The 23381-nt window shown below is 41.5% G+C and overlaps 1 protein-coding gene and 1 long non-coding RNA gene across 9 annotated transcripts in view; one reads left to right on the top strand and one right to left on the bottom strand.

The window, feature by feature from the left end:
• Nucleotides 1-23381, top strand: part of pappa2 (pappalysin 2) — a 406366-nt gene that overhangs the window by 261559 nt on the left and 121426 nt on the right. For all 8 annotated transcript variants that reach the window (XR_011357548.1, XM_069937526.1, XM_069937524.1 and 5 more), the window contains exons 13-15: nucleotides 6960-7173; nucleotides 9216-9381; nucleotides 15953-16130. Coding sequence is in view for 7 of the 8 variants with exons in the window: in XM_069937526.1 (XP_069793627.1) it covers nucleotides 6960-7173; nucleotides 9216-9381; nucleotides 15953-16130 (558 nt within the window). In the remaining variant the exon portion in view is untranslated. The remainder of the gene's footprint in view (nucleotides 1-6959; nucleotides 7174-9215; nucleotides 9382-15952; nucleotides 16131-23381) is intronic.
• Nucleotides 40-18044, bottom strand: LOC138763422 (uncharacterized). The gene is made up of 4 exons (XR_011357551.1): nucleotides 17728-18044; nucleotides 16003-16123; nucleotides 1024-1040; nucleotides 40-355 (listed from the first exon to the last, which is right to left on the bottom strand). It is a non-coding gene; the product is annotated as an uncharacterized lncRNA (long non-coding RNA).

Here is a 23381-nt window from a genome sequence, read left to right as displayed (position 1 = left end):
AATCATAGTGAAAACAGATTAATCACATTCACCAGTCTCTCAATTTGACAGTTCCTTTTTATTGGTTACATTTTGTTCCCGGAGAGATGAGGCCCTCATTCTCGTGTAGACTGTGGATGGATCCAGGTGAAAGAACTGTCTGTATGGTGGGCTTACTTCCTCTTTTTCACATTCCTTTTTTTGCCTCATGAAATGGTGTCTGTTTTTCAAAACAGGCAACCAGATGAATGTTGTGGTGCCATTGTGGAGAGGTTAATGACCAGATCTTTCCATGATATGATCATGGTGGGTAATGACGGCCATGCATTTCTCTGGAGATATTCTGCCAGTGTTTCCTTTGCCTGTCAGCTGATACCTGTTTGAGGAGTTGAGAGAATCAGTCCATTGTGTTGGAAATGATTCTAGAAGCTTGTTGGTCCCCTTGTTGATGACATGCTGTTTGGCAAGAAGACCAATGAGAGGGAAATTCTTTTTCAGAAAGTGTAGACATTTCCATGAATGATGGTGCTTTTAATAGTAGTTTATATGACATCTCAAGTTTCACATCAATAACAAACAGTGGGGGAGAATCCCCAACCACTTCCCTGGATCTTGGGTGGCATTTCACAGGTTAAATGAATGAAGATGCAGTGAACAGCTTACCAAGAATATACAATGCACACTGGTTCCTGTGCTGAACCCAGTGTCAGTGTTGGCTGGGTGATGGGAAGTTGGGAAATGCTCAACTTTCTCTGGATCTGTCCCTCAATGGGGCAGCATGGTTGGCATAGGAGTTAGGACAATGCTTTTACAGTGTCAGCGATCAGGACCAAGGTTTGAATTCTGAACTGTCTATAAGGTGTTTGCACATTTTCCCAGTATCTCCGTGTGTTTCCCCTCCCTAGGTACTCCGGTTTCCTCCCACCATTCAAAACATACTGGGGGTGTAGCTTAATTGGGTGTAAATTGGGTGGCAGGGATTTATGGGCCGAAATGGCCCACAAACTCAAGAAAAATTGGATGGGTAATAAATGCTGACCTTACCGTTGGTGCTCAGAATCCTGAAAAATAAATAAAAACAAAAGATCAGATCTGGCAGAGGATCTGCAATCCCATGCATTTCAATGAGCATTGTTTTGGCATTTGATTACAGTAAGATACAAATGTATGTCTACATTTTAAAAATTTAAAATTCAATGATGAATGACTCAGGTTATTGCAGAGTCTTGATCAGGTCATTTTCAAATCAGTTTCCAAGGTAATTTGTGCTGATCTAAGGTCTTGGCATAATATCAGACACTATTTGCGATGATATTGCAGCAACACATCGATGTCCCTTGGATGTGGGAACAACAAGCTTGATGTTCTCGGCCCATGAACCCGTGCTCCATAAATATACTGATTTACCTACAATCTCCCTATGTTTATGAAGAATTCGAGGAAACTGAAGCACCTGAAGGAAACCCACGCAATCACGGGGAAAGCATCATTACAGACAGTGCCAGATTCAAACTTGAGTCACACTAACTCTAAGCTAACTTTGCTGCTCATCTAAGTTTCACCATTCTTCATCACTGCTACTGAATAATTAACCATTTCCCTTCAATGTCAGATGCAAGACACAAATGGACTCCATTTTGAGATGTCAGCAAGAAGCAGATAATCCTTTATGCAGTTTAAATTAACGATGTGATCTTATTGAAACATTCACATCATCCTACTTTCTTGAAGTGGTTCTGATTGAGCAAGCTTGACTATTGTGGTCACATCCCTTGGTTTGTAAAGTGGCTTTACACTTTGAACAGAACATTGAATTCTGTCTGAATTGGGCAAATCTAATAGATTTGTGCCAAGAACAAGCAACAGATCTACATATAACTCCTGATACACTTACAAATTGAACAGGTTGGGTGAAAGGCACACTGTCCTCTTTTCTGCAGTACATTGGAGAATAAAATTGGACATCCCTCGCATTGCAAAGGTGCTGGCAGTAGTAAGCTATTTATCCAGTTGCTCATCACTTATCAAGGAAGTTATCCAATTGGTCTTCAAGCCCTTGTACCCCAGTGAAATAGGAAGAAGGTTTTTCACCTGGGGATTTATAGATCTGGTCTTTTAAGGGTAAGATGGCCACTTATTCCTTGGGCAAGGTCAAGATCTTGTTGACCCACACAATTGTTTGAAAATGCACTTTAACATCGATTGCTCTGCCGATTTTCTCTTTTCTTTTGGAGTGCATTCACTGGATTAGTACTGCCAAAGGCAATATCTCACTATTCAGAATTCCGTCCTGTTTGTCAAAAGATAGGGGCTTGGCTGAAGGCAACCATGATAACTGATCAGCTGATCTCAGGCAGGCCAGATTCAATTTAAGAAATTAGTACAACATAAATGCTTATTAGATTTTAAGCAGAACCACGTCGTTAATATAAACTGCGTACAAGAAAAGAAGTTTCTTTCAAGTCAAGTCCAGTTTATTGTCATCTGATTGTGCAAGTGCAACCCAATGAAACAGCGTTTTCCAATTCTCGATGCAAAACATGAAGACATGCAACCAGACATAACACACATTCAGACAAATAATACATATGTGGGATAAGTATTACATCTGTAAATGTAAATAAATATTGTTTTGTACAAATGAGAGTCTCGGATGGTTAGAGTGAGCAGTTTCTTTGGTTGTCCAGCATTCTCACTACCTGTGGGAAGAAGCTGTTCCTCAACCTGGTGCTGTAATAAGCTGAATAAAAATAAAACATTTAAATTAAACTTTTTACCATGAGACAATGTGGTAACATAAACATTGTTCTTTAGTGCTTATTATTTCCTAATTAGAAAAATATGTAGTATCAGTGCTTCCATGGCTTACTAGTCGTGACTGAGAACTTGATCTGACTCATGGTGCTACATGGTCTGTAAAGAATGCTTACACACTGTTTCTGTTGATATTTAAAGGTTCCCGCTGGTTAATTCGGCATGACAATGTAATGATATGTTATTTTCAGGATGCAACAAATGCTAGAATTTGTTGGGCATTGACAGAAAGTCACCATATTAAATTGCTGCTTCACTTTTAAAGAAGGTAGTCGTGTGGTGCCGGCAGTGGCGTTCCTGAACGTAGACGCTGTGCTGTCAAAGAGCGAAATATTTTGAAGTTAGTAGCACGTGACTTGAAGGGGACCCTACATGTGGTGGTGCTCCCACTCTCTTGCTCTCCTTATTTACTTACGATAACTCAGAACATGACTGGGATTTTCCACATGGGTAGGTTGCTGCCATATACTGGACGGGTTCAAGGAAAAACTTGCTCTGTACGTTGAACACAGAGGGGACTGCAGACTCCTGAACAGGAAGCTGAACACACTGTGCGTACGGAACTCAGCAGATCAAGCAGCATCAGTGGAGTGAAAGGTTGGCTAATGTTTGGAGCCAAAGGGTGCACGGTTAGCAGAGTGGTTAGAGCACCATTATTACAGCACTTTGGCTTGGGTTCAAATCCATTGCAGTCTGTAAGGAGTTCTCCCTGGGTCTCCAGGTGCTCCGGTTTCCTCACATGTTCCTAGGATGGACAGGTCCATAGGTCAATTTGACACATGGGTCTCTTTGTTCAGCACGAGCTCGTGGGCCTGGAAGGGTCTGTTACAGTTTTGGATCTCTGAATAAAAAAATAACATCCTGAGTTTTGGCTCGAAATGTCGACCATCCCTTTTCACCCACGGATGCTGCTTGACCTCCTGAGTTCTTTCAGCACAGCGTGTTTCACTCTGGAAACTATCTGATCCCATTACACTGCTATGAACACTGCTCCCAGCCACTTCTGGACATCACTTGGAGTGTATCAGTTTGAACAGAGACTAACTTCTCTAATGGTCAGGACCTCAGCAGAAAGTTCTAATGGTCAATGCATGTGGCACTTTCATCTGTATATGGTTGTTTGTACATCACCCAAGTTCAACTTCTTCGTCACTGAGGCTCCTGATGCGTTGGAAGACTCTTCCAAGAAGTGGGGTTAATAGTGTTTAGATTGTGAGATTGCATAGTTTGGTCCATTGCCTGCTCCTTTAGTTGGGGCAGCATTCATGTTATTCTATGTTGAAGCTTTAATGAGGCTGGTCCTGCATTTTTAGATGCTGTTCCTCATATAATTTTCTGGGCTTCAAGCTGACCCTGATTGATAGGAGCAGTAGAGAGAGGCACGTGACAGGGACCTGCTATTCAAGATATTCCACAACCCTTCCTGAATGCTCATTTGGAGCTGTTCTGAGGCTCCAGCATTGCCTCATACACCAAATTGATGCAGACATCCTCATCATGAGGACCATGTGGTGGACATATCTTTCAATGAATGGATGAAGGTGTCACTGGGTATCCTCATCATGACCATAAGACATAGGAGCACAAATAGACTATTCAAACTGAGTCATGAGGACCATGTGGTGGTTGGTATCAGTGGATGGATGCACCTGTCATGGAGATCAGAAAGGATGTGGTGCAGGGTATCCTCATCATGTCCACCATATGGTAGCTGTATCTATCAATTAATGCAACTGTCACAGGGAGATCTGTTGATTAATTTAGCCCTGCCCTTCTCAATGACTGGCTTGGTCAATGGTTCATCCTTCTTAGGCAGAACCGGTTAGTTATATATTTGTTTTTCATGGTCTTGAGAAGAACATCCAACCTTGCACATTTTCTCACTAAAACAGTCAGCTCCACATCTCCAAACTCTGATCTTATCTTGTATCATCTGGTGGTTCAACCTTCATCTATCCTTTGGTACCCTCTCAGTCAGACAACTGGTACCTTGGTGGACAGCTTTACACTTGAGGACTTCCATAAATTTGAACCCATCAAAAATGTCATCATCAATATCTTGTATCAAACTGAACTGCTGCATTAGTCGTGATCTCACTCTGCATTGACATTTAATCTAACGATGTTTCAGTTTAAAAATTATTCACCTACTTTTCATTTCTCTATACAGCCTTACCCATTCCACACTTTCCAATCTTCTGCAAATAAAATGAACTACACGTTCTCACAGTTTTGATTGTCTGATCAACTGGAACGTAGCTGATTTCCACTTCTGAAGTTGGTCACTTCTGCTGCATTGCTCCTTAGCTCTTGTATTCCTACTCTAAACTTCTCTGTCTGTCTCTCCTCTCAGACGCCTCTCTAAATATATTCATTGGATGCCTTGGCCAAGTTTAATTTTGTGTTCAAACCATGGGCTCATCTTCAGAGCTGCTCACCAGTTCTATTTCCTTCTTAAACCTCTGCAGGTCACAGTTCCATTTCCCACTGCTGCTTATCAAAACCCGCCACATAATAACCAAATCTAAATGCCCATCTACTCTGTTTGAGATCCCAATTCTTCTGCCCTACCACCTGAATGAAAGCCAGAAAGAGGTTGCAGATAAACTACTGGCCAGCCTCTGAACCACACAGTCAAGTAGTTAAAGAAGGCTACATTGCTTTATGTTACATGTCGTATCATCTTGGCTGCCTGTTCATCATTTCCACAGTAAAAAATTGTTAAGTGGTTCAGTATGCCGCAAAAAATGTGGTTTAAAGTGCGATGGGAGTAAGTTGTTCCACCTTCAAGCATGAAAGTTATTTCTGTAACATGTGTGACACATTGAGTAATAAATTATGCTGTAATTTGGACTGTTGCTTGGATAACTTTGGAGCGTTCATGCAACACTTTGGAACTCATCGCTGATGTTGTACGTATTTTAACTGGCAACAGAGGGGCTGCAAAAGTTTAAAAGTGAGTTCTAGCTCCCTGAAGGCTCACTTGGCAGATAGACTGGCTGGTGCGCAACTGTGTCATGTTGACCAGCGAAGACTCCTGGCAGTTCCAGACTTGGATGCTGGTGTGACTGAGAAATAGGGAAAGTGCATTTGTTTGGAAATTTGTGTATCCTCAATATCTTCAAGCCAACCAAATACTTTGAAAATGTAGCTGCAGTTATTGCACATAAAATCATCACAGCTATTTTGCATGTGGCATGATGCCAGGTGTAGCAATGAAATAAATAACCAGGTTCTGAGGTAAGAGTTGGAAGGAACAGTTGGGAGAATGTTCCTGCTCTTTGAACTATGGGTTCTTTTTCTTTATTTGAGCAAAGAAATGGAACCTGTATTTAACACTTCATGAGAAGTGTATCCATTGACTCCATCTACTCCTCCCATTGAGTCACCAAAACAGCCAACATCCCAAGGACTCATCCCACCCAAACCACAGTGTCTTCTCCCTACTCTCAATGGGAAGAAGATTCAGAACTGTAAAGTCGCACACCACCAGAATCAATGACAATTTCTTTCCTTCCATTGTCAAACTCCTAAATGAAGCTCACAAGTAAAATAATGTTGCCTTTGTTCCATTCTAATGGATCTTTCTCTGTAACTCGCACTCTGTACTGCTATACTCTATATGGGTTGACTCACTAAAGTGCTGGCGAACAAACTTTCTCAAAGTATCTATGTACATATGATAAACTTAACCTTGAGTGTTTATGAAACTGCCTTGCCTTTGTCTATAAGCTGATATTGTATCAGGGAAGCTTGAATTTTTTAATGGATCTGTGACCTGGAGAATGTGACCTTAGAGTTGACCAGGATAAAACTGAAAACCAATCTGAAAGTAAGCACATGACAGAAAACTTTGGAATTCTTGCAAGTAGTCCCTTCATGGAACTTGGAAACTTGAACAGTGTGAGTTCCACCTTTCTGCTTAGTCCTCAAGAAGTCAACAGAGGGTTAAGTACAAATGGTCACAGAGGAACAGATGGAGACCACACAGCTGGGAACAGTCAGCAAATTACAACTTGAAATGTACCCCTAGATTAGTTCTGAGATAAAATTACCATCTGCTGGAGGCTTTCTTTCATCAAAGATGACGAGGGTAAATTGTGACTGCTTGTTTCTCTCCTGTAGACTTTCTTCTCCTTCAGCGTGTTTGTCTTGTTGGGTTCCAGGTTCTCATGAGTTGAGTTGCAAGAGGAATCCGCTGATCATAAATGTGACTCACAACATCGACCTCAACTTCTATAAGACAGCGTCAGTGCTACTAAAAATATCCTCACCACTTGTAGCTGTTTCTGGCGTGGCCCTGCGCACCGACAATCGTTTTGATTCTGCCATGACATGCAATTGTGCAGAGCAAGAGGGAGGAAAGGACCACAAGCAAAGGTACTAGGACTATAAGTCTGCACTCCTTAAGCCCTTGTTTAAGGTAGGACAGGACAATAATGTTTTCATCAGTTTTGCATTTGGATCACCCTGTGTCAGCATCAGGAATTTCGAGGCCAACCACAGCAGTGGTTGGATTCAAGATAATTAATCTTCCATATCTCAGTTGCAATAAACTTCTTTCTAGACATGTAATAGAATCCCAATTTTAAAAGGAGTCAACACGTATTATTCTGCATTGATTGCACCTTATGTTGGAGGAACTCAGCAGGTCAAGCAGCATCTGTGGGAGAAGAAGAATCGTTGACATTTCGAGTAACCTTTAGAGAGGATGTTGCCAGAAAACTGTCAAGTGAGCCAGTGTGAGTGGAAATCAGGAACCAAAAAGGAGTAGTCACTTTGACAAGTACTGGGAGTTGAGGGAACAAATATGTAGAGGGATTGCTGATGTCTGTAAAAATAATAAAGCTGTTATGGTAGGCGATTACAACTTCCCCAATGTTGAATGGGAATGCCAAAGTATTAGGGGTTGGGATGGGTGAACTTTGTGAAGTGTGTTTCTATAGCAATATGTTGCTATACTGACATGGAAAGGGGCAGAATTGCGCCTGTAACAAGGGAATTAAATTAGTTAGGTACCTGAGGTTTTGGTAAAGGTAACTGGGACCAGTGATGACAATTTTAGCATTAAGATAGTTCTGGAAAAAGATAACACTGGTCCTGAAATTAAAATCCTTCTTTTAGGGCAAGGCCAATTTTGACAAGATCAAGCAGGAGAAAGTAACAGTTGAATGTACAGAAATATTAAAGGATGGGTGGGCACTGCTGGAGCTTATTCTGAGATGCAGAATCTGTTAACATTTGGACGATCAAGGGAAAATTAAAGAGAGCCAGCGTGGATTTGTATGTGGGAAATTGACGAGGGCAAGATAATTGGTGGATTTTGGTAAAGCATTTGATTAGGTCCCATATTGTAGGTTGGTATGGAAGATTAGTGCATATGGAATATGAGGCCAGTTATTCAACTGGATAACAATTGGCTCAGTGATAAGAGACAGAAAGTGGTTTTTGAGGCCAGTTTTTTAGACAAGAGGACCATGGCTAGTGGAGTGCACACATTTTGTTTGGTTCTAGGACTCTTGATGAGGGAAACAGTGACGGTCTGTTTCCAAGAATTGGAGAATCCAGGATGAGAGGGCATCACTATGAGGGGATATGATTTAGTAGGGACATGAGGGGACGTCAGACTGTGGTGATCACGTGCAACGAGCTGCCAGACAAAATGGTGGAGGCAGGAACATTAACTTGCTTTAAGAAACACATGCATTGGTGGGTATTGGAGGCTTACAGGCCCAATGTAGGAAAATGGGACTGAAGCAGGAGAGCATGTTGTTCGGCATGGATAGATTGGGACTGTGGAACTGTTTCTGTGATGTTAGACTCTGTCTCTGAGCCAAAGTCTTTGATCGCTTCAACTCAAAACCTTTCCTTTTCTCCCACTGATGCTGCTTGATCCGCTGGGTTCCTGCAGCAGAAATTCCAGCATCTGTAGTCTTCTGCGGGTTGCACCTTCAATGTACTGGATCAAATTTGCCTGGACTCATTTGATACCTGGTTCAGGTTGACGAGTCATCCTGCCACCCCAGCCTGGATATACCTTGTTCCATTGAAGGAAGGTCAATGCCTCGTGCATTTTGACACCCAGAATTGTAAATGTGTTTCTTTTTTGAAGAAAAAGCTTACGTAATACTTGCTGGTACCCTTTCTTCAGCTGGTACTTTCAAGAAATTGTCCATCAGAATTAAATTATTTTGAATCTGCAAGAACATTGTAAGACTTGGTGCAGAGATAAAGATGTGGTTTGCTTTCAACTTTCAACTCAGAAAGTTTATTGACTGCTTCCACTGATTTTCCACTCAAGCAAATCAAACTTCTTTTGTCTCAATTGACAATGTCCTTGTTCATTAAATGAACCTGATTAATCCTGCTGCCTCTTTACTTGAATCTTGGATCAACCCCTTGCGTCCCATCTCTTTTTACAGCTGTGCTTCTCGTTCCTGCGATCGTCAGAAGTGCGAACCATTATCAATAATTAACGCAATGGTGAAATGCACCGTGGGCAGCAATGACAAGATGGAATGCCAAGTCACCTGTGCAAAAGGATCATCATTGAAATCTGTGTGTGGCAAGCATCTTGATCCTCTGCAGGTTAGCGATATATGCCTTTGTCACAAGAATCCATGTTATACTGATTGAGAGATGGACCCAGACAGAATGAGCTGAAATCTGGGTCTTGGTTTTGCTCAAGGAACCTTGTACAATATTAGAAGAATGAACTCAGCCCTGGTTAATATGAGAATCCCCAGGACCCTGGGGTAATGGCTTTGGAGCACCACTCAGTAATTCCCCCCAGTTGCCAATATCTCAAACTTTTGACACTTTAAACAACTCACATGAAGAGTTTCTGGTTTCAAGCCCCACTCTGAAAATCTGAGGACAGAATTTAGCCTGATTCATCAATGAAATAACTGGGAGTTCCATACTGTCAGATGAGATAAGAATTTGTTTCCTTGATGAGCTTTGAAATATCTCAACATTTCTTGGGCTGGTGAAAATGAGAACATGAACAGTGCACAGAAACCAACCCCTTTTGGCCAACCTTGTCCAGATGGATCACATTAATCCCATTAGTTCACATCATACCCATCTGCTTCTACTCTTTCCCCATGCAGGCACATGTTCAAATGCTTTTAAAGCTTGTAACTGCAGTTGCCCACCACCTCTGGCAGCTCATTCTTAATCTTTAAAAATAAGCTGAGCTCTACAGAGAAGAACCACACTTCCAGATCTGCTGTTGATAGGAACCTTGGTGCGATGGTGAGCAAGGAGGAGGATATGGAAAGGTTTCATAGTGGTACTGACAGAATATTGGATCTAATCAAATGCTTTACCAAAATCCATCAACTATCTTACCCTCGTCTATTCTCTGTCACCTTAATCAAGTTTGTGAGACACTATTTCTCACGTACAAATCCATTCTTGCTCTCCTTAATTTTCCCTTGATCATCCAAATGTTGTCCTCTCAATGCTGAGTCAAATACTATAGAAATCAGACGTGTTCCTCCCTAAGTGTGTGATCTTGGCTTCAGCAAAAGATGACACCCATTGGAATAATTTACTGTCAAGATCATGCCATGCCTGTTCTCTGTACAATTGTAGCGAGCTTCTTTCTGTTGTACTCAACCTGGATTTTTGCATGTGGGCAGAAGGACACTCTTCCTTGGTTTGATTCTTTGCTGCTAGCTGCCTTTCTTCAACATCTCAAGCTTTTCCCTCATCATTGAAGAACAACTCTCTTCCTGATGCGTCTCTTAAGCTCATGCCATGTGGTGGAGACATCATCAGGTGTCCAACGTTCTCTCCAATATTGATCTTTGGTCCATTGAGGGTTAGAGACTCATTGCATATCTGTCAAGAGCACATTGCTGATGCACAGAACACCACTGTTAAAGTAGTTGTATATCTTTTATCCAAGAATTATCTCCCTTGCTGAAAATAAAGATTTCATCCATCAAACTCAAACACTGCCCATCCTTTTCTTAGCCAGCACATATGTAAGGGCACCTTACATTGTGGTTCCTAAAAATGTATATAGCACTGGAAGAGTGTGGAAGTGATAGAGAACTGTAGATTCAAGGAAGGACAAAATGGACTCTGAATTCTCAGTGGAAAATCAGAAGTTGAGGGATTACCTAAAGGGGATGTTTAATGTTATAAGGGTATTAGGAGAGATGGAATCTCTTCTTGGGTCATGTTATCCAGAAACTGAGGCACAGTTTCATGGTGAAAGGCAAAGAATTTAAAAGAGATTAGTATTTTAAAGAAGGGTGATGACTATTAAGAATGAGCTGCCAGAGGTGGTGGGCAAATGCAATTACAAGCTTTAAAAGGCATTTGAACGTGTGCCTGGGTGGGGAAAGAGTAGAGGCAGATGGTCAGATAGAGGCAGGATGTGGACTAATGGGATTAATGTGATCCATCTGTACAAGGTTGGCCAAAAGGGATGGTTTCTGTGCAAAGTGGTTCTTTGATTCAGAGATCCAAATAAAGCTGTTTATTCTTTTTTTATTTTGGAGAAATATAAAGAAAGTACTTGAATACCTTGATTATTATCTTGATTTTTCACAAGGAATAGTTTTTAGTTCTTATCTACTCTATGGGTGCATATTTCCTTCTCAGAGCTGGGGATATTCATCATTACTTGTTTCTGTCTCACTGATTTTGTTTGGTGGGGGGTACGATACACATCCTCACTGTGTGACTGCCAACTATTTCAGCAGCTGTGATTTCACTTCATTTGGTCCAAAGGGTGGATGGTGCTGAGGAATGAAGCAGGTGTGTGGAAATCTTCTGGCTAGCAGCTGTGCACCCTCAGTCTCCTCTGAAAATGCATCAAATTCAGATGCATTCTCCAATGAGCTGAGTTGAGTGGCTGGATGTGCTTTGTCTCCTGACCTTCATCTACACACCAACCTGAGCTGGTGCATCCAGATGGAGATCATTGCATTTCTTGACAATGGGGTCTTGACGGATATGAGGATGAAACAGGAAAATGGTATTGAGGTGGATTGGCCATTAAACTTGTTGAATAGTGGAGCAGCCTTGAAGGAATAAATGGCCCATCCATGCTCCAAGGATGTGGTCTTCAGTAACATATTCAAGCACATCGGGTTCCTTCTGAACATCCACACATCCCAACGCTCTCCATTCTTGTTGTGTAGTGCAAAGGGGATGACATTACATTTCCCATACAGTATTCCATCTCACCTGTCAGTATCACTATGAAACCTTTCCATATCCTCCTCCTTGCTCACCATCGCACCAAGCTTCCTATCAACAGCAGATCTGGAAGTGTGATTCTTCTCTGTAGAGATGAAATGAGCTCAGCTTATTTGAACCCATTGTCTCTTGTTGCCAGTGGGTTCAAGTGTCTTTTACTGTATTGTCATGTAATAATACATTAAAAAGATAGACCTTTTCTTATTGTAAGGCAGACAGAGAGTCACCATTAGTATTGCCCAGTGCCCCTTACAGTACAAGAGAAAAAGAAGAAAAAGAGAGTCCCTTCAGATTTGCTGTGTCTGTGGAGTTGCCTCGAGCGCTCCTGCAGCTGCACAGACTTCTGTTCTTTTCAGTGGCAATCTGAACTCCAGATCCAAATCTCGGACACCATCAGGAAGCCTTCAGTACCCAAGGCCTTCGGGAGCCTGTGCTTAAAACTGATGTTATTATTTCTCATGGCATGGTTCTGTGATGGGCTTTATGATGAGAAGATGAACAGATGTGGCCAATGCATTGGCAATCAATTTCTTGGATAAACGAACTAGCATGTGCCTGTTGATGCAATGTGCAGGAGCTTGACGGTCAGTGTGAAAGGACTTGAGATCACATTGCCTAAACTGTGGCAAGACCTTCTGCAGCCTTAGATTGGGTTGGACTGAATATGGTTTTGATCAGCTGACTATATTACAAGAATAATGTAATTATGTGGGCTTACATCCAACTCTTTGGCAATGTGAAATCATTCTGTTGTTATTGCTCTGTGACTTCTCAAATTGTCTTTGAAAAGCGACATAAAAGATCTACTGCCCCCCCCCCCCCTTCCTGTGGTCCTCCCCGGCACCTATCATTTCCCACCCTCACCACCCACTCTCCCCCTTTTGTTCAGACGTCTCTCTGCTGCCCCACACCTTGATGAAGGGCTCAAGCCTGAAACATTGGTGATGTATCTTTACCTTTGCTACATAAAGGCACTGTTTGACCTGCTGAGTTTCTCCAGCATGTGTGTTTTTCCTGTGTTTTACCCCTACTTATGAACCAAGATCTGTCAGAAAATTGATAATTTTGTCATGTCTTTCAATTGTACAATTATTGTCTGGTTGCTAGTATTAAAACACTAATCATGTGAAATATATTATTGTGGAATTATTATAGGAAGTGTGATCAGTACACAGCGTGGTCGAAAGAGGTGAAATAAAACACTATCGAGTAATCGTTCCTCTGGTTGTATGCCCACATCGAAAGTATATTTGCATGTCTCCCCTCTTCTGTGGCACTCAGAATCTGTGGCATGTTTTTAACTTCTTTCATCTTCCTTTGCCTGATATGGTCAGCAGGTGATTGGCAAGCTGTTTACATACTTCCCACACAAAGACTTGGCCCTATGGTCAGAATTCACAACAAAAGAACAATAGTTTTCAGTGTTGTGAAGATGGTGGTCTGACCAAGGAAATGAATACTGTAGCAGTGACCAGCTGATAATGTTGAACTGGACAGGCTGATTCTTGATAAATGGCCATGTAGTTTGCCTGGAAATGTTTGGATTTGTCTTTCTTTGAACTTAGATGGAAAAGTTTAAATATTCTTTGAAAGGAATAAGCAAAAATTAACAAAAATAATTTGCGCATGTTATTTCGGATTTAGAAGTGTAACACAATGAGATAGACAACAGACTCACCAAGGCAAATAGCGCCTTTGGAAGACTACACAAAAGAGTCTGGAAAAACAACCAACTGAAAAACCTCACAAAGATAAGCGTATACAGAGCCGTTGTCATACCCACACTCCTGTTCGGCTCCGAATCATGGGTCCTCTACCGGCACCACCTACGGCTCCTAGAACGCTTCCACCAGCGTTGTCTCCGCTCCATCCTCAACATCCATTGGAGCGCTTACACCCCTAACGTCGAAGTACTCGAGATGGCAGAGGTCGACAGCATCGAGTCCACGCTGCTGAAGATCCAGCTGCGCTGGATGGGTCACGTCTCCAGAATGGAGGACCATCGCCTTCCCAAGATCGTGTTATATGGCGAGCTCTCCACTGGCCACCGTGACAGAGGTGCACCAAAGAAAAGGTACAAGGACTGCCTAAAGAAATCTCTTGGTGCCTGCCACAATGACCACCGCCAGTGGGCTGATATCGCCTCAAACCGTGCATCTTGGCGCCTCACAGTTTGGCGGGCAGCAACCTCCTTTGAAGAAGACCGCAGAGCCCACCTCACTGACAAAAGGCAAAGGAGGAAAAACCCAACACCCAACCCCAACCAACCAATTTTCCCTTGCAACCGCTGCAATCGTGTCTGCCTGTCCCGCATCGGACTTGTCAGCCACAAACGAGCCTGCAGCTGACGTGGACTTTTTACCCCCTCCATAAATCTTCGTCCGCGAAGCCAAGCCAAAGAAGAAGAAAGAAGAAAAGAAGTGTAACACTTATAATGTTTCAAATAAAACAGCTGTCTTTGTTGTGGTTTTGGAATAATAAAATTCATATGAAAGGAATTCTCTGAGAGTGACAAAGAAATATTTCCATTTTGTACATTTTTCTACAGGACATAAAAATAAGCTGTTGTTACCCCATGGAAGTACAGAAATCACTTAACATTTGTTAACAGGTACTGTAATGTGCTGAGGGTAATGAAATGATGGTATTCATTTCGTGCAGATTGGAAACCAAAGTTAAGCAATAGTTTTGAAAAGTTCTGACTGAACCCATTTCAAATGAGGGATCAACTTCAGGGTGCTTGCATACTACAAAGATTTATTGGTTTTGTGATTCTGCAGCACTGATGTACCAAAATGACATCAGGCTGAAGGCTTGAATGATGAGAGTTAGTTTCAGGGACTTGGCCGGTCTTAGTTGAGAGTTAATAATAAGTGGCATTACTGAGCGTGTTCGGGTGCTTCAAGGAATTGAATGAGTAAGAGAAGCTTTTTCTGAGCCCACAACAACCATGAACAAAGGGGATATCAAGGAATTATAATCAAAGATAGGACATGGAAACAGGCCAGGCCAAGTACATACCAACTCATCGATGTGTGTTGATCTCATTTGATTCTTTCCATGTCCCTTAAACATTTCCCCTATTCCACCCACCTCCTCCCCCAGATTCTATCACTTGTACGAAAGGCAATGAATAGTGGACAAAAAAAACCTGCCACCCTGCTCATCTTATGGATGTGAGAGGTAACTAATGCACCCAGAGTAAATTCATGGGATTACAGGGAGATCATACAAACTCTAGAAAAACACCATCAGGGATGAAGATTTAAACCAGGTCACTGGAGATGTGAAGCAGCAACTCTACTGGTTGCAACACCCAGCAAGTGTGATAGTAACATGGAAATATTTTCCTGACAGGCTTTAGGGAAGGTTATATGAACAGTTCAGATTTGACAATTAAATCATTTTACAGTTTCATTGGGCAAAATGGGGTTATGATACAGTTTAGAGCAAGGTCCAACTGAACCTTGATGCAAACTCAAAGGGACAAGGGATGATAATGCGGGAAGAGTAAAAAAGGTTATGACAGAATCATGCAAACTTCCATCTGCAAGTCTCTTGGTGAAGGCAGGATTGAGTAACTGTGCATTCATGACATTATTTGGAAAATACAGATATAATCTGACACAAAAGATCATTGAAAAAAGTTGTAATTCAATCCCTTCGGAGCTAATGAATGTTTGGAGCATGCTGTGCAGTCTACACAGTGCAATGAGATGTTTGGTGATCTGTATCTTTTCATAAATCACAGCCAATGTAATCTTGGAATTGTTCATTCTGAATTAGTTAAAAAAAACAATTAAATACTTTGAAAGGAAATCATTCCATATTTTCCTCAGGAATTATTTACGTACCTATGGTCTATGGGCCTGAATTTGAAAATTATTTTTTTGTATTATTGGATGAAATAAATTAAAATATCTTTTTCTTGGTACTTCAGACAAAGGTTTTCCTCATTTGCAAGCACGGAAAATGGAACACAACTGTTACCTGTGAACCGATAGATTGTGGAATTCCTGACCAGTCGCACGTTTATCATGCCAGATTTTCTTGTCCTGAAGGCACCTCTTTTGGAAGCCGATGCATATTCTCCTGCAATGCGCCAGCCACACTGCAAGGTACAGGAGTATTATTCACGTTTCATTTCACAAAAGGAGAAGTCTTGAAATGCAAGAGGCGAAATGTAATAAAAACAGCATCTGTGGAAGAAGGGGTGGAAAACATTCCTGATGAGGTACCCTTCATCAGACTTGAGAGAGAGAGAAAAACAAATAGGTCTCGGTAGCGGTGTGGGAGGGTGAATTTGGGACAAAGGAAATTTCTCTGATTGACTGTGGCAGTGAGACAGATACATTTATTGCCAACGTCCCACTAATGTTCAGGGACAGGCCCAGCAAGTCCACCTATGTGTTTAGAAGAAAAGGAAATAACATGGCAGGAAAAAAATGGTCCATTTTATCTAGAGAGAAAGATAGAATACATTTCTTAAAGTTGGAGAATTCAATATAAAGACTGCAACTTGCTCAGATGAAAGAATAAATGTTTCATAAGCTGACATTTGGTTCAATGCAAAAAGTTAGGAGGCCATAGAGACTGATTCAGAGTAGGCTGAGGAATGAAAGTGGCAGGCACATCAGAAGGCCTTGCCTCCAGAGGCTGCATGGGAAAGTGCTATGAGATCAGGAATCACAGGCAGGGACAGGAGGGCAGACCAGGAGCCATGACAGGAGCAATCCTGATGAAATGCTGAAAGTGGAGGGGAATCAGGTAGTGGAATTTTGAAGTTGATGGGAAGATGTGAATAGTGATGCCCTGTGGAGGCTGATGGGCTAGAAGGTAAGGACCAAGGAAACTCTGTTCTTGTTCTGCCCAGGTCTTTGGCTGTCGAGAGCTTCCTGCTGAAAAGTGCATGTACGTGGATGCAATGGCCTTGGATCTAGGTTTGGCTCTTGCTGGGTCACCATTTGTGTTGAGGAACTACTGACGTTCCCGCATCCAAGGCGTGTGTGAGGAAGAATCACTGAGACAAGATACTGGGTTCAGTAAAACCTTTGGAACTACACCTTGTATTGTTCCACCTTCAAACCAGGAATGAACATGGAACTGATAGATTTGAAGAGATCAAATTGCTATGAATACTTTGAGACTCAATGAATGTTTGGGTGGAATGAAGTAAGTGCAAGTGTAGTCAGAAAAGAATAAACCTGAAAACAAGTTATTTTAGCTGAGGTGCATTTGTGTGCTAAATGAGAGATGGAGACATGTATTAAGGGAAAGAATTTCCTCTCTGAACAGGAGTGAAAAAAATATCTGGTTTATTTTCTTGTTGTCTTTGAAATTACATCTTCATTCCCCTATTTTGCTAACTATCCATAAATTAAATAGACAACCGGCCTTGTTATTAAAGAGAAAATGGTTGGGGGATAAACAAGATGTTGATCAAATTGCATGTTCTAATTGAGAAGTTGCACGTACTTCATTCCACCCAAACAATCATTGAGCCTCAAAGTGTTCATAGAAGTTTGATCTCCTCAAATCTATCAATTCCATGTTGATGCTTGGTCTGTTGTTCAGTTCCATGCATCTTCTCCCAAATCCATCTTTTATTAATATCAATCCAATTTCTGTTTGAATGATTATTCTGCTCTATTGATTGAGTTGGATGTTACCTATCATTGTTTTAACATTTAATCTTCTGCTGATATCTGTGCCTACCTCTCTCTATGACAAATTTGTTATCCTGGACAGGCACTTTTTCTTATTTGATCTTTGCAGACCTTCCAAGATTTCTGATTCCATTTTCCTTTTCTTTTCTCATGTCAGGGGAAAAACAAACTTTACATTTCTGAGCCTTTCTTCAAAACTTAAAGCTTATTCCTTGGAACATGGCAACCACCGTTCCATGTTCCAAGGACTATGTTCTAATGCTGGCAAAACAAACTAGGTCATTTTGTAGGGAGGTCAGGGTGTGCATAGCAGCACTGCGAGATTGCTTTTGAGACCACGGACTGGAGTTGCTTCAAGGAGGCACCACCTACAACAGTCATGTAAACATAGAGGATTACACAAGCTCACTGATTGGCTACATCGGCAAGTGCATTGATGATGACACCGTGATCACAACCAGAGGTAATTAGAAACTATGGTTGGATGCAGAGGTCTGGGCCCTTCTCAGAGCTTGCAATGCTGCCTTTGGATAGGGCACAGACTGGCACTAAGATCAGCCAGGGCTGAACTCTCTCATGTAATCCAGAAGGTTAAGTGGAGTATGCACAGACAGCTGTGTGACACCGCCGAAACGAGGCACATGTGGCAAGGGATCAAGACAATAACAGATCACGCAAGTTAAGGACAATGACGCCTCCCTTCCAGACAGATGGAACATCTTCTGTGCACAGTTTGATGAGAAGAACAGGATATTACCATAGAAAGCTCCATGTCCCCCTGATGAAATGGCTCCCCCACATAGCCGCACCCAGGGTGAAGAGAACCCTGCTCAAGGAGAACCCGTACAAGATGTCAGGACCAGACAGCATACCTGGTCGGGTACTAAAAGACTGCATAGACCAATTCGCAGAGGTCGTCACGGACATCTTCAGTACCTCATTGCAGCAGTCAATTGTTACCCCAGGGTTCAAGACCGCCACTATCATGCTGGTATGAAGAAGACAATAACAGGCTTCAATGTCTAATGCCCTAGGACACTGACCTTCACCATGGAACGCATCAAAGTATACCTCCCAGAGATGCTGGACCCATTTTAAGTCACCTACAGAAGAAACCGTTCCGCAGACAATGCTCTAGCCTTCGTCGTGGCCCACCTGGAGAATCGTGTATCATATGCCAGGCTGCTGTTCATTAACTTCAGCTTGATGTTTAATACATTCATTCTCCAGAAGCTGGTGGAGAAGCTATCCTTATTGGAACTCAATACCCCTCTCTATAACTGGATTCTGGACTCCCTAATAGAAAGACCACAGTCTGTTCAAGTTGGTAGCAGAATGTGGAGCAACATCATGCCAAGCACTGGCACACCTCAGGGCTGTGTGCTCAGCCTGCTCCTGTTAACGCTACTGACCCATGACTGCATTGCCAAATCCAGCTCCAACAGTGTCATAAAGTTTGTAGATGACACAACAGTAGTTGGCCTCATCAACAACAACGATGAGTTAAGCTACAGAGAAGAGGTGGAGAATCTCGTTTAATGGTGTGAGAGTAGCAACCTGAGTCTCAATGTAGACAAGATGAAGGAGATGATCGTGGACTTCAGGAGAACCAGGAATGACTACCCTCCACTACACAGCAACAACTCTGTATTAGAGAGAATGGAGACCACCAAGTTTCTTGGAGTTCACTTAATGAGTGACCTATTGTGGACACTCACTTGTCAGGGAGGTGCATGAGCAATTGCACATCCTGAGAAGACTGAAGTGGGTAATACTACTTGTCAGAGAAATGGATCAAAGGCCAATCCATAGGACTATAAGAGTGGCAGAGAGGATCCCTGGAGCCTCTCTCTCTCTCCCCACCCCCCCCCATCCTTTCAATGTGAACTACCAGAATCGTTGACTGAAGAGGGTGCCAAAATCATTGAGGACCCCTTCCACTCTGCACACAGCATCTTTCAGTTTTTCCCATAAGGAAAGAGATACAGGAGTATCAGAGCCAGCACCACCAGGCTGAGGAGCAGCTTTTTCCATGGGCAGTTTGAATACTAAGTGACCAAAGGAACTGCTCACAGTAACTATATGAGACTCTCATCTGTACAAAACACTATTTATTTATTAATCTATTTATTTATTTATTTATTTGGATGGATGAAATACTCATCATGCACATGTATTATTTGTCTGTATGTGTGTTTTGTCTAGTTGTGTTTGCATATTTCGCACCGAGGACTGGAGAACTCATTTTGGTGTGTTGCACTTGTACAATAAAGTTGATTTGAGATGCACCTGAATCTTTGCTGTGAACACTTTAATTAACCATAATCTCACTCTGTAGTCAAATCCTTTGAGCCAAACGCAGTTTTCAAACCATGCCTTAACCAATTAATTGTCAATCTTTGATTCACATTTATGGATTTTTTTTGTATATTTTATGGCCTAGTACAGTGTATTATTTTACCTTAAAAGATCTTGATTTAGGCAACTGCAAACCTTACTATTTATTGTACATTTCCCACATCATTCTTTTTTTATTATTTACTACCTAATTTCTCTTTTCTGCTATAATTTACTACCTAAAACCTCTTTTTTCCTTGGCATCTGCCATCCATCTGCTCATTTCACTAACATTTACTATCTCCTAATTTATTATTGTTGAGAAACTTTGAATGCCTATATTCATTGCATCAAAGAGTGAAACCAACAAGTAACTGTATATGGCTAATCGGAGAAAAAAATAATTACTCTTATTTATATATTTTCTGTTCCCAGAGGAACACTATAAGCTCTGCTACAATCTATGGGCTATCAAGAGATTCAGTTAATCTGAGAAACAGTTTCACATAAACAGCCTTGGTAGCTCCTGTAAACCTGAAGGCTTGGAATTCATGAATTGTCTAGTATGAATGTGACATCTTAATTCATTGCTGCATTAATATTATCATTTCTAATAAGGAATACTATTAATTTAAAATAATCCTCTCAGATGCAAGGTGTGCAGAGTAATTATATAATTTCAAGAAATAGCCAAGTATATATTCAAATTGCACATAGAATCATAGAACATTACAGCAGAGAAACAGGCCCCTTTGGCCCTTCTAGTTTGTGCTGAACCATTTTTTTTATTCCTAGTCCTCTGTCCAGCACCCAGTCCATAGCTCTCCATATCTTTCCCATCCATGTCCCTGCCCAAATTTCTCTTAAATGTTAAAAATGAGTCTGCATTACCACTTTAGCTGGAAACTTGTTCCACACCCCACCAGTCTCTGTATAAAGATGTTCCCCCAAAACCTTTTGTCCTCTGGTTTGTGTATCACCTACCCAAAGTGGAAAAAGCCTATCTACATTCACTCTGTCTATCTTCCTCATAATTGTAAATACCTCTATCAAATCTCCCTTCATTAAATAATTTATTCATGGAATAAAGTTCCAACCTGCTTAACCTTTCCCTATAAATCAGTTCCTGAAGTCCAGGCAATATCCTAGTAAATTTTCTCTGCACTCTTTCCATCTTATTGACATCTTTCCTGTAATTAGGAAACCAAAACTGCACAAAATTCTCCAAATTTAACTTCACCAACGTCTTATACAACTTTACCATAACATCCCAACTCCTGTACTCGGTACTTTGATTTATGAAGGCCAATATGCAAAAAGCTCACTTTACAACCCGATCCACCTGTGATGAAACTTGCCAGAAATTATATATCTGTATTCCCAGATTCGTCTGTTCTACCCCACTCCTCAGTGCCCTACCATTTACTGTGTGTGTCCTTTCAAAATACAGCTCCTCACACTTTTCTGCATTAAATTCCATCTTCCATTTTTCAGCCCATTTTTCCAGCTGGTCCAGATCCCTTTGCAAGCTTTGTAAACACTCTTTGCTGTCCACAACATCTCCACTCTTAGTGGCATCTGCAAACTTGCTGATCCAATTTACCACATTGTCATCTATTTCAATGACCTGGATGATAAACAGCAATGGTCCCAGCACCAATCCCTGAGGCGCACCACTAGTCAAAGGCCTCCAGTCTGAGAAGCAGTCATCCATCACTACTGTCTGACTTCTGTGCAGGTATTGTAGAATCCAATTCACTACTTCACCATGAATACCTAGTGTCTGGACCTTCCTGACTTATTTCCCATGTGGGACCTTGTCAAAGACCTTATGAAAGACCATGTGGACAACATCCACAGCCTTTCCTTGATCAACTTTACTGCTAACCACCTCGAAAAACTTTAAGATCGGTTAAATTAAACACAACCTACCACACAGAAAGCCATGTTGACGATCCCTTGTCATTTTCTGGATATCCAAATAATTGTATACCCAATCTCTTTGACATCCTTTCAATAATTTACATACTACTGTCGTCAGGCTCATCGGCCTATAATTTCCAGTGTTACTTTTGGAGTCTTTTTTAAATAACGGAACAACATGAGCTACCCTCCAATCCTTCGGCACCTCACCCATGACTAAGGACATTTTAAATATTTCTTCCAGGGCCCATGGAATTTCTACACTAGCATCCCTTAAGGTCCGAGAGAATATTTATCCACCTTTATTTGCTTCAAGACAGCAAGCACATCCTCCTCTTTAATCTGTATAGATTCCATTACCTCACTGCTTGTTTATCTTACTTCCCACAACTCTGTGCTCTTTTCCTGAGTGAATACAAATTTAAAATAAAAACATTTAAGACCTCTCCCATCTCTTTGGGCTCCATACAAAGCCAACCACTCCAATCTTCAAGAGGACCAATTTGTCCCTTTCTATCCTTTTGCTCTTAATAGACCTTAGGATGTTGCTTCACATTACCTGCCAAAGCAACCTCATGTTTTCTTTTAGTCTTCCTGAAGATTCTTCTTGCATTTTTTGATGTGCTTTTGAGGTATTTTTGTATTGTAGGGCATTAATAAACTGGGCTGAAATGAAAAGGTCCATCAGAAATCTTAGCAGATTTGAACAAGGTATACATTTGTTGAGGTCCAGAGACTCTGGCCAGGTGTTCTCACTTTGACTTTGTTAATTGTTAAGGAAATATTCTGTATATGAAGAATGCTACTCATTTTGTTTTGAGTCATGCCATTGACAGTGACATCAAGGACCAAATGCTTTTTGAGATTTAAATCCTGCGACAATGGCAACTGGACTCAACAATAACAAAAATGAAGCAGCTCACGCAGTATCCCTGTGGAAGGAAGCTTGTTCTACAGATGACGAAAAACAAAACTGTGGGAGTAAGAAAATAAAATCAAACTGTGATAGTACAGACCTATCACCAATGTATATAGTTACAGTATCTAGAGTGTAATGACTGTGCTTACAGCGATTGGCTGAGAGCTTAGCCACGCCTACTGTCTGGGACTTGAAGGGTTGTGTCCCTAGCCAGGTCGGATCATTCTGGACTGGTCGGCCACCTGTGAAGAGCTCCTGTCTTTTGCTAATAAAAGCCTTGGTTTGGATCAAAATCAGACTCAATACGCAAAATTAAGACAAAGTAAAGGGGGCCATGAGGAACCCCTTGGAAGATCATAAGCGTAAAATGTCAGCTGATCACTTTTGTGCAGAAAGACCACAAATTATTTGGTGAAGCCATTACCCAGGGAAATTCCTGCTGAGGTGTGGAATAGTCTGGAAACAGCAAGATCTTATTGGGCCGTTGCTACGTCTGTTGATCTTTAAAGAAAGGTTGTTCAAGA

This window comes from Narcine bancroftii, chromosome 5 (genome assembly GCF_036971445.1).
Source record: "Narcine bancroftii isolate sNarBan1 chromosome 5, sNarBan1.hap1, whole genome shotgun sequence".
Classification (NCBI taxonomy): Eukaryota; Metazoa; Chordata; class Chondrichthyes; order Torpediniformes; family Narcinidae; genus Narcine; species Narcine bancroftii.
Note: the sequence above shows the minus strand (reverse complement) of the source record. Positions and strands in the feature narration are given on the sequence as shown.